This window comes from Mytilus trossulus, chromosome 3 (assembly GCF_036588685.1).
Source record: "Mytilus trossulus isolate FHL-02 chromosome 3, PNRI_Mtr1.1.1.hap1, whole genome shotgun sequence".
NCBI lineage: Eukaryota > Metazoa > Mollusca > Bivalvia > Mytilida > Mytilidae > Mytilus > Mytilus trossulus.
The window spans coordinates 68,101,168-68,113,889 of record NC_086375.1 but is presented as its reverse complement, the minus strand read 5'-3'; the positions used below and the strand labels follow the sequence as shown (position 1 = coordinate 68,113,889).

Sequence of the window (12,722 nt, the reverse complement as noted above, 5' to 3'; positions counted from 1 at the left end):
TGGTTTGTGGGAAGAAACATTAAACAATTTTGCTATGCATTACATAATATGATGGAATTTCATAATGCTTAATTATTTTTTTTTAAAGGAATTAAAGAATGTACCAAATATTTTTCCTTTTACTATTGTCATACAACAATGCTTTCCTATTTTTGCTTGATTTTAAATTATCCTTTAAAAATCATAAGATTAAAGAATTGTTGGCAGTTTTTTGCATTGCTAAAACTTGTCATTTCTCAAGGTAACATAGAATAAGTCTGTCAACATTTAATATCAAAACCAAATTCTTTATGTATTATCGATATAAACAAGAAATGATTTTTCCCGTTCTCAATGCAAGACATTTTACACTGGTTTAAAATTATGTCATAACAATTTTTACAGTAAAATATCAATAGTAAGTTTGACATATGAGATATGACTAGGTTGTAAACCTACACCAGCTGTTGAGGATAATGACATTTTGTTGGGTCACGTTGTCTTTAACATTGCGTTTACAAATATTTTAAACATTGATGTGGTGTGCTAAACCAATAAAGGTGCATAGGCAGTCCATCCTTAGGTGGTAGTAGATAGATGGGGGGTTTCTTTTTAAGGGTGTTATCAGGTTCAGAAAGAAAGTTTAACCTTGTACCATATAGGGTTGTGCTAGTTTCAAGAATTACTTGCTTTTGCATTTACATATCAAACCTTCTTCAGAAGATCTATTGATATAGAGTATTACAATTGTTCGTCAGTTGTAAGCAGCACTTAAAGCAAGCTTTACAAATCTTACCAAACCTGCACTTATTGAGGTTGCAGTAATATTAGTATACCTCTAGATTTATACAGTACATTTTATACAAATGGAAAGACCAACAACCTTTTAAGCAGTCTTTAGTGCAGTTAGGTGAGACATACTTCTGTGTCCACATCTTATTCAAACAACAAACATCCAAGGAATTGTTATAAACATGTAACATATTTTATCCTTGTGAAGAATTAGAAATATTCTGAATGTGATATAGCACTGCATATATTTAACATTTATTTTAATATTTAATGAAGTTGACAACATATATAAGATTTTGCTGTCAGGAAGATTGAGTCGACCTACATACCTAAATAATCATGCATGATTATTGCTGTCCTGACCTTGTATCATTGATATACAAGTTATCACTTCACCAAACTTCTGATGTATTGCATGTATTTGTTCATTACATGTGAATTTCATCACCTAATTACAAGTTTAAAAAAAAGAAATGAAAACTCGCTGAATTTTTTTCAAAAAAATAATGTTAAGAGTTCCAAAGGATCGCAATAGATACATTAAATTAAAAGTTAGCAACTCAGGCTAGGCAATATGCATGATTCTGTAAATATAGGATAAATCCTGAAATTATATTTGGAAAATATCTAATGGCTTACAATACTTTGGACATCATTTAATTGAGGCAAACATTTAGAGCACAGAATGCCACTTAAACTGGTGCTAGAGCCCATCTTTATTAATTTGCAGTGTGGTGAGAGTTCTATTTGCCCTGTGTCAATGCCTCACTGTAACTTTAAGATGAAGAACATCGGTAAAAGCACTGTTCCTTTCCTATTTGGATGAGTGCACTAATTTTGTCTAATTGATGGCAAGTTGCCAACCCCATATTCTTTGTTTTTTCTATTATATAGAGAAATGATTAACATTTACTTTTATCCCTCCATAAAGCAAAGATATCAGAAATACTATGTAGGAGTAGATTTGTGTTATTAAAACCTATAAACCTGTGGAAATTATCTGCCCACTAAATATATTTCACATGTTGAATAAAATTGCGGAAAATTGATTTTTTCTTCATGTTTCAAGTATTGAATTATTGATGCACATTGGATGATTCAGTAACTCAGATTTAATATATTTACTAGTTTCTCAATCATGAACATACAAAGATTAGGTACATAAATAATATAATTGCAAGAAAACACCACCCACATAATTTATTGGTGAAGGTTGATCCTCAAGGAGAAACCAAATGCAGGAAATGAATAAGTATAAAAGTTGTGGCCGTATGCCCTTGTTGGCACTTAATTTATTGCATGTTTAGGCTTTTTAAGGCCTAAAAAACAACAAACAATTTGTTATGTCTGTTATAAGGCATTGCACCAGCCACTTAATGTCAGTATTAATAAAAACCTGTTAATGGCAGGAAAGGAAAGACAAAGCTGTTTATTATACTATATCTCTTATTACTGATTGTTAAAGTCATGACACAACTATAAACATGTTTATCATTACTATTTTGTAGGTGTTGGTGGCTACATACAATGTCAGGAATACACATCACCTGCCAAGAAAAAGGTAATGAATATTCATGTGACCTTGTTAAATAAATGATAACAAATATGGCATTAGCTAGCTTGTACTCCAGTCTGATTACAGAAACATTCACTGGTCAATTAATAATTTAAAATTATGCAAAAAAGGAGATATGTTCCTTTATAGATTGGAAAACGGCACTTTAGTTGTTTCCCTGCAATAACTTATGAACCCTTCAAACAATGCTTTTTTTTCAAATTTTGATATTGTGTTAGTGATAACAAAATGCAGGTGAAATTTAATTTTGACGATTTTGACTTATACTGTTTGAGAGTAATGGTCCTAGATAAATTTTAAAATTGCACTGTAATATGTTGTCTCAGTTTGACCAACCAATGCTTTGCAAACTTTGATATATTGGTATTAGGTCAATTTCAAATAAATGATTTTCACTTTTGCTATTCAAAAGTTATGGGTTCTTGGTACATTTCAAAATAGGCACAAAACCTTGCAGGTCAAACAAACCTGACAGTGCCTTAAAAAAACCAGAAAAAATATTTTGCTGTATTAAATTGACTGCTCTTTTCTTGTTATTTTAGTTCAACCTCTATTGAGAGTTGACTCATTGGTAATCATACCACATCTTCTTTTTAAATATTGTATTAAGTGATAATATTCCTTTGGTCATTCTTAAAAGGCACTTTAATGTATCTGAAATTTACCCTATAACATTGGCTTTGCCATATATGATACAAATGAAGAAGTGTAGTATGAATTTGTTATCACTGATCACATATATTTTTGGTGGCAACATTTGTAACTAAAGTAAGGATTTTTTGGAGACTGAAAACACTAATGCATTGTAACACTGTTAAATATAGAATAACCTTACATTGTCCCGAAATATCAATGTTATTTGTACGAGGCTTAGAAACAGGTAGAAATCGAGGCTGTGCCGAGCATTTCTACCTGTTTCGAGCCGAGTACAAATACCCGATTGATATTTCGAGACAATGAATGGTTCTACCTTCTTTCTCAGATTTTATAATTTGACTGTCAAAATAAAATGTTATCTAACAATCTGCTCTATCACCCTCTCAGCTATGTGTTATTTATATAATGTTACATTGTAACACTTTTAAACACTAAATATTACATTGTAACACTTTTAAACACTAAATGGTAAATGTTACATTGTAACACTGTTTAACACTAAATGTTACATTGTAACACTGTTAAACACTAAATGTTACATTGTAACACTGTTAAACACTAAATGTTACATTGTAACACTGTTAAACACTAAATATTACATTGTAACAATATCTGGTCTGGTCTGTCTACTGAATGTCATTCTTTATGAGTAAAAAGTAGATCATACCCTTGACTTAATTTGAATTATTTTGTTTATGAAGTGTCCTTGTGACATATCATGAATATATCTATTGTTTGCGAAGTGTAAACTTCTGCAGTCTGTGATAGCCAAATGTTCCATATCAATGAGCCCTATGAAGTTGTATACTCATATTTCTTTAAAGGTGTTATTTTGACACAGTTCTTTTGTTCTTATGTTATTAAAGATACTGTAAGAATTTAAGTTCCTAGATACTTGATGAGATAAATGATATAGAGATTATAAAGAACTCTATCTCTTGTTATTATTTTGTAAGAGGATTATAGTGAATATAAATGTCAACATTTTATATAAATATATGGCTTATATAAGTTGTCAGTGTTATTCCTGATTAGTTTCATGTTTTATCTAAAAAGTTAATGCTTATATATGTATATATTATATTTTTCATTTAAAAAACAAGCTAAAAATAAAATTCTAACAGCCTTTATTTTGTTTAAAACTTTTAAAGAGTGAATGTTTATACTGAAATGTACAAAAATGAACTGAAATTAATTGTTTACATAGGGTATGATAATGCACTTCTCAGAAAACTAAAGATTGGGCAACCTGAACCCCATCAAAAACCAGGGGGACTTTACATTTATTAGGTGCTGAGGGAACTATATATATTTTTAAATGATTTAATTTGTACTTGTATATTTTTTTTCTTTTTGAAAAGCCGTTTTGCTTGGCATCTAAATTTGAGGCACAGCTAGACCTCAGTTTTTAATTCTTTATCTGTTTAAAGCCTCATATTGGAGTGTAGAGACTGTGTCTAGTCTCTCATATGTCGAGTAGATCTTTTTAAAGATTAATTTAGCCTTTTAAATGGTTCACCCAGTATTATTTTTGCTTTTGAATTGGGAGTGTTAAGTTTTATTTACGGACAGCATTAAAAAGAGGCATTGAAAACTTATATAGTTTTGATTAATTAAAAACTAGGTCACAGCATTCTTGGGTGTATAGGGTAGGCATGTATGGCATGTAAACAAATCTTTTAAAGGTCAATATTTGACTATTAAAACATTTCTTTAGGCTTGTATTAGGTTGCTCATCTTCCAGTGAATGTGATGTCAACATGCAATCTTGTATAGATTCTGACAGTAAAACGATACAGTGTTCTCGCCTAGTAGTATCGCTTGACGCCATTCATAATAACTACTGTGGATTTAAACTATTCTTTAAAACACTAATCATCCATTTAAAGTAACAAGAAATGGTAATTTAATTAGGTAACTAGTAAGCTTAATGGTAGCATTCAATATTTTTTCAATAACTGCTTTAATAATTTGTGCTAAAACATCAATTATAAGATTAGAAATATGTTACAGTTATAAACTTGGTTTTCTGTTTGTTTGTTGGTTGCTGCCTCATAAATAATCAACCCAAAAGTCTTTTATTCAGATTATAAAAAAATCTTTATAGCAACCTTTATATAAATGGTTTAAAAGTTTAAGACAGGACTAAAGCAGGTCCTTTAAACTATTTTATATACTTTTGAGTATATCTAAAGTTTGAAAGTTAACATATTGAATTTGTAGAAGTCTTTACACACAAAAAAACTAGCAACATAAAGGTAATTAAACTTGTGTATGGACCATTTCTAAAGATTCCTGTAGCTTGATACTAATAAGTACTCAGTGTGAGTTATTGCAATTGTTGTCCATTATACACAAACTAACATGAGCCACTTTGCTGAAGGGAATGAACCTGAAAGTTAATGATGCCTTTAGTTTAAGTTTGAAAACAGTATTTGGTGATTTTACAAACCAAGTTTAGCCAACCTAAATGTCCATTTTTGATAATAAGAATAAAGGACATTTTAAACATTGGAGTATCATATATTGCAACCACCAAATAACAAAGTTGGGGAATATGTCCTTTGTTGATCTAGTTGTCAAGCCACAAAAGTTGCAGAAAGACTGACATAGGAATGGTGATCTGGCAGCAGTGGCAGTGGCATTAGCTAACTTTTTAAAAGTTTTATATTTTAGAAGGGTAGTAGACCTGGATGCTTCATACTTTGTATATAGATGCCTCATGTTATGAAGTTTCCGTCATTCACATGTTCAATGTCTTTGACTTCATTTGTATGGTTCAGTGACCACTTGAAAAAAATGTTAAGATTTTTTGTAATGTTAAATTCTCTCTTATTATAACTAAGAGGATAACCATATTTGGTATGTGCTTACCTTGGAAGGTCCTCATGTCTGTCAGACAGATTTAAATTGACCTGGATATCATTCCATGGATCAGTGAACAAGGTTAAGTTTTGGTGGTCAAGTCCATATCTTGGATACTATAAGCAATAGGTCTAGAATATTTTCGGTGTCTGGAAGGACTGTTAGATGGACTGTTAGGTGTACATGTCATACTTTATGCAATAGGTCTACTATGTTTGTTGTATGGAATGATTGTAAGGTGTACATGTTTAGCTGGCTGATGTCATTTGACCTTGATCTTATTTTCATGGTTCAGTAGTTAGTTATGTTTTTGAGTTTTGATCTTTTTATCTAATACTTTATGCCATAGGTCAACTTTATTTGGTGTATGGAAATATTTTATCATCTTTATGTCAGTTGCACAGGTTTTATTTGACCTTGACCTCATTTTCAAGGTTCATTGTTCAGTATTAAGTTTTTGTGTTTTGATCTGTTTTTCTTAAACTATTAAGCAATAAGTATTTAACAACTATATTTGTTGTATGGAAGAATTGTTAGCTGTACATGTTTGTCTAGCATTGTTTATCTGACCTTGACCTCATTTTCATGGTTCATTGGTCAATGTTTAGTTATTTTGGTTAATGTTAAATTTATGTAAATTGTAATAAAGCTTTATATAAAGGACTATCAACATAATATTAATATATATATTTTTTTATTGATATTCATTTCTAGAAGTGAAAAAAAGTTTTAAATTTTAGGATACAGATGTTCATTATCAGTGTTAAATGACATTTCTTTCTTTTATCTTATGCTTTACTCCAAATTTGCATTAAGGGATGATAAATTTCCTCTAAAGTACACCATAAACTAAAATGATCTTGAATTATGATTGATTTTTAATCATCATTGGCTATTAGGTTAGAGTTTTACAGACAAATTGACATACTTTTAATGGTTTGAGGAAAAATTCCAGAAATTTCCACATCGAAGTCCATCAAAGCCTAACCTAATAAAAATTGGGGCAATTTTTTATTTCATATATTAAAATCATTTTAAATAAAAATAATTTTATGACAATTTCTTTTTCTTGTTCTGAAAATGAACAGAACATAAAGTAACTTGTTATATATTTAGAAACTCAAGGTCAGAGTGCGTTTATCCCATTAGCATGTTAAGTGTTATAAACTTGGTCAAGTGAAACTTTTAATATGATTTGAATACATTTTCAGTATTTGTTATTTTCTTTGGTGATGTAATGTATAATTTATAAGGTGTCAAGAATTTGCAATTAATGTCTAGATTTGTGTGGTCACATAGTGAAAATTTGTCATAATCTGTAATGCTTTGTGCTATAAACACATCATCAAAGGTTAAATATTTGTTTACGAAGTCACAAAATCTTGTAAAAGATTCTGTTTTTTTGGTATTTTGATTGAGAAGAAAGAAAAACGTGTTTTGATTGAGAAGAATAAGTTAACTAAGTGATCTATTGTACATTGATCACGTTTAATTATTTAAGTACAAATTATCTTGTTTTGGTAAGTTAACATCCTGAGAATAATACCTTTTTAATAAATATGTATTTCACCATAATGATTCTACTTTTTTTAACTAGAAAAAATCGACATCCCTCCATTTCAATTAAATATTAAGTGGTTTGGCATGACACCAGGCTTTTTTGTGTTGTATAAGGACCACTTATTGTGTCATTTATCATCAACTTCTGCATTGTCTGTGTCACATTTTATTCATCTGCAACATCTTGAATACAGTTGGGCAGATTTCATCCAGAATGGAACAAATTCTTGTACAGTACATGAAGTTCTGCCTGCATTCTATGTTTTCGATCAGGTTGATTTTTAGGATTCACAATACCAAGACTGACAACACAAACTTTTTTTTGGAAGACTCACACATTGTAGAATAAGATTTGTTTGGAAGACTTGCACATTGTAGAATAAGATTTGTTTGGAAGACTCACACATTGTAGAATAAGATTTGTTTGGAAGACTTGCACATTGTAGAATAAGATTTGTTTGGAAGACTTGCACATTGTAGAATAAGATTTGTTTGGAAGACTCACACATTGTAGAATAAGATTTGTTTGGAAGACTTGCACATTGTAGAATAAGATTTGTTTGGAAGACTTGCACATTGTAGAATACGATTTGTTTGGAAGACTCACACATTGTAGAATACGATTTGTTTGGAAGACTTGCACATTGTAGAATACGATTTGTTTGGAAGACTCACACATTGTAGAATACGATTTGTTTGGAAGACTCACACATTGTAGAATAAGATTTGTTTGGAAGACTCACACATTGTAGAATAAGATTTGTAGGGTTTATTTTTTCTTTATTTATTGCAAAATAGTATGGCCTTTTAGACATGTAGTGATTTTCATAAGATTTAATTAAAATTTATTTTACAAGTATGGCTGAATTTTTGTATTTTTCATTCAAAGAACCATTTAATAATTAATACATGACTTTTATGAAATATTAAAAACCAATAAAAATAACCTAATTATGTAGATGTGACCTTATTGAGAATGAATTCAGTATTCATATTTGATGTTTTTTATATCAGTATTAGTTTAAAAAGTTCAGTAAAATAATTAGCTCCAGGAATCTAACTTTCCAGCAAAGGTTACTAAGGCATTGACTGATTGTAACACTTCTTCTGGTTATACATGTGTATGAACATTGAAATTAAAGGGCTAATATCAGTCATTTCTATTCCCTCCTGATGAAATTAAGAACTGATTTAACTAATTATTATGTCAGCTTCAAATTTTACATGGATAGCTTTTTTATTTATATTCATAACAAACATAGATTTTGGCATTAGAGCTCTTGCAATTTTGGAAATTATCTATGATATTTCTGCCTAAAATGTAAAATGATGGAAAAAAAATTTGGGGTATCGGATATTATGAAGAAACATTAGATTAAATTTTAGTGTTATCGTTTCTAAATTTGATTTCATTGGAATTAACTTTTTATGGATTTATTGCATGTACATGTATGTGAAAGTAATATTTTTTGAAGGTTACAATTTCTTTTGGGAAAATGGTAAATTGAAACTGCAACCAAAAATATATGCTTTTACAGTATGTCAATAGACCACTTTCAAGTTAGATGCATTTCCGTCAAAAACTTTGGTTTTAATGAACGTCATTTGTGCGTTTAGGGGCATCGTAATTTAAGTTCCCGAGTTGAGTAAGTGTTTGGAAAACAATGATGCTATATTGCATGTATTTTTTATTCAGCAAATTGAATTCTCATAATTGACAATCAGCATTTTTCTTGGTTTGGTCAAATTTTAGGTTTATAGAATCATTATAAGGTGTATATGTCAGTCTAACATCTGATGTCGACCTTATTTTCTTTGTTGAATGATTGAAGTTAGTTTTTCTTTCACTGTTAGTTCCCATGTTACCAATAGCATTTAACTTATATAATTACTGCAATGTGTATCTGTATAACAGGAGTCACCTTTAAATTGATTTTCATATGCAATTTTAATGACTGAAATGTGTTGATAGTGTCACATATTGAACTTAATTGAAATATTCAAGTGTGTAATTGTATAGATATATAATCTTGTTTTCCAGTCTCCAAAGTCATCTATTGGTGAGGGACCATCACATAAGCCCTGGTCATCACTACCAACATCAGACATTCCACCAGGCATACAGAGAAATGGATCAGTTGGGTCGTTTGATGATACCTTCTTTGGAGTGGTAAGTTTATAACAAACAATAGACAATAATGTTAACTGTCCATTGTATTTCTGCCAGCTGCTGTATATTCTGATTGTAGCTGTCAAGGTTTCAGAACTTATCCATAGTAAGAAACAGATGAAAGAAATATGTGGGACAACAGACTACATGTGCAAAAACAAAAATACAAGTGTATAAGTATATAGAAAGGAAAAACTAAATGCTCCATATATGTGCCTTTTCCTTGACAAAATCTCTTACTTGACTTTAGTCTTGAACTTTTATATAAACTTTGTTTTGAAAAGTTCTCCTTTTTAAAATAACATGCACTTCACATTTTTCATTCACAAATCTTACAAGAAAGACACCTGGTAACATTTTATTTTTCAGATTACTTGGCTTTTACAACTCTTAAGAATTTATCATTACAGTCGATTCCACTTAATTGCATACCGCTTAATAGCATAATTCGGTTAATTGCATAGTTTTCTCCTGCACAAAACCATTTCCCATTCATCTAATGTTAAATTGTCCGGTTATATGCATAGCTCTACAAGTGGAAATACTGTACTATATTAAGGCTATTTTGTAAAATCATGTCCCACAAGTGACAGAAAGACAAATAACTGTAACAGGTTGGGATGTACAACACAAATATTTGTCTCATAACATTTGTTGTTTTTCTGTACTCAGAAGAACTCAGACAAATGAGTTACAGATAATAACAGATTTTTTTTCTGTTCGAATTTTTAGGAATTAAATATAAAAAGAATGTGGCACGAGACAACTCTCCATCCAAGTCACAATTTGTAAAAGTAAACCATTACAGGTCAAAGTACGGTCTCCAACATGGAGCCTTGGCTCACACCCAACAGCAAGCTATAAATAGCTGTTTTATTAGGTTATGTACTTTGAATTTGCATTCTGTAACTTCTACTGTTCTTTGATAAATTATCATTAGTTAGTGTTATGGTTGTATATGTCATCTATTATGCCTATTTCATGAGTTTTAAAAGTGCTTTTCCTGATTTTTATTTTCCATCAATCAAGATTGAGTGGAGAGGGATTGAGATGTCAAGAAACTAACACAACCCTTCTACGTGTTCTTGTGCTTGCCCTAAGTCAAGGAACCTTGTCAGTGGTGTGTTATATCCAAAATGTTTTTTGTTATTTAGATAATGTTATGGTTATTGGCATCTTTGGTTGTCCATGTTAAATATTTTGTACAATTAAGGATTTGAGATATGATATAAACATCTGATTAATTGTTAAGACCATATGATGTACTCAAGATTTGGTTGCTGTTTCAGTGATGTATACCCCATCTCTTATATGCTATTCATACCTTATAAAATAGTGGAACTTTACCATAGAATATTCTTGCAACCGAGAATCATTTAATGTACTGTAGCAAGTACATATATTGATAATTTATACATTGATTTGAAATGATCTGATGATTGATAAGGTCATGGTTTGATATTTGTTTCATCCTTTGTGATGGTTGTTATAATCGTATTACACAGGCTTAACCTCTGGAATGTATTGGATCCACCATTCAAATCAATAAGGTTGATTGTTTTGTACCTAGCACCATCTAATAAGATCTTTACACATTATCACTTTTTATGTTTAAGAGGAATTCCTCATATTGGTCAAACTAGGCAAAGAATTCAATATTATTTGGGGAATTCTTGAAATGTTGCATTTAAATATTCCAACATGTCCAATAACTCCTACATATATAGTCCTGATTTCATAGCAAATAGTTGTGTTGGTTTGTGGAATTTTGAATGCCTTGTCTGATTCACAGGTTTTGGAAATTAGCTTGCCAATGATAACCAGGTATATCCTGGTGGATAAAGTAAATCTTATTTGGCTGTAGATAATGTGAAACCCCTTCGTAGTGGTATACTAGCTAAAGTCATCTGAGTAGTAATTTTAAAGAAACAACTATTAAAATCTGAGGAGTCAAATAGTAATTCTTTATAGTTATTTTCTAAAAAAAAACCACTATGATTCCCAACTTTGAAGAAGAAAAAAAATGTGTGCTTCACACAGCATAAAAAAAGATACTTTGTTGGATTCATCAAAATCATAAGCCCTAACTAAAAAATTAAATGGTCATTCGTTTCCTTACGATAGATCTTTAAACAAGTCAAAAACCATATTCTAATACTAAATTGTATATAATTGGGTTTATATATACAGAATTTTCAGAAGACTGATTTTGTTTTATACAATTCTAAATAAAAATTTCATAAACTTTTGAATGTCATAAAAACTGATAAATTGATTATAATTGATTGTGAAAATAGCATATATGAAGAGCCTGTACAAGGAGTGGTTCTAATTCCATCTTTGTTGTCTCGTTCATGTATAATCTATGAATGGCAAGTAAATTAACTTTCCGATAACATCTTCAAATTTCCCCTTACAGGCAGACATAAAATGGTAGATTTTACATGCATGATCAACAATTGTAATATTGAACTCATGTAACCCATCAATTTGTTTTTACAAATTTTCTACCTAAACACTTAATGTGCTGAGATTTCTACAAACCAGTATTGTCATTAAATATTTGATAGTTTAAAGGATTGGTAATAAACAGTCTTCATTCAATGAACTTTTGGACAATATTGAACCTGTTATTACTTCTAATTGATGGTTTGCGATTAAGTATGTCTGATCGATTTTGTATATTGTGTTTTAATGGTCCGTCAAAAAATTTAATTTTAGTCCTGTCACATTAATAGTTCGATAATAATAATTGGTATCAGTATTTATAGTAATTCAAATTATTAAGCATAAAAACTTCCAAGGTCAAATCATTTTTTTAATGCATTTTCATTGAATAAGTTTGATCATATAATTTAGGACTATTCCAAACAACGTGATCATGGTTCTGTGGATAGTAGGTAAACCATGATTATCTGAAGAAAATACGCCAGGCCAGAGAAGAGCCAATGAAATAAATATCACCAGAGTCCAAATGATTGGATTTAAGGAACTATAGGTCACCTTCCAATCTTTAAGAGATTACATAACCCATACTGTATAGTCACCTATAGAGGCCTTGGTATGACAAAATGTGATGCAACTCAATGTTTGTTACCTCTTTGCCTTTATATATCATATTTG

The 12,722-nt window shown here is 30.2% G+C and overlaps 1 protein-coding gene across 1 annotated transcript in view; it reads left to right on the top strand.

Annotated features, from left to right (window-relative positions):
• LOC134712218 (uncharacterized) overlaps nucleotides 1-12,722 on the top strand; it is a 42,720-nt gene that overhangs the window by 16,634 nt on the left and 13,364 nt on the right. Inside the window, exons 3-4 of the mRNA XM_063573547.1 lie at nucleotides 2,280-2,332; nucleotides 9,471-9,599. Of these exons, the coding sequence (XP_063429617.1) occupies nucleotides 2,280-2,332; nucleotides 9,471-9,599 (182 nt within the window). The remainder of the gene's footprint in view (nucleotides 1-2,279; nucleotides 2,333-9,470; nucleotides 9,600-12,722) is intronic.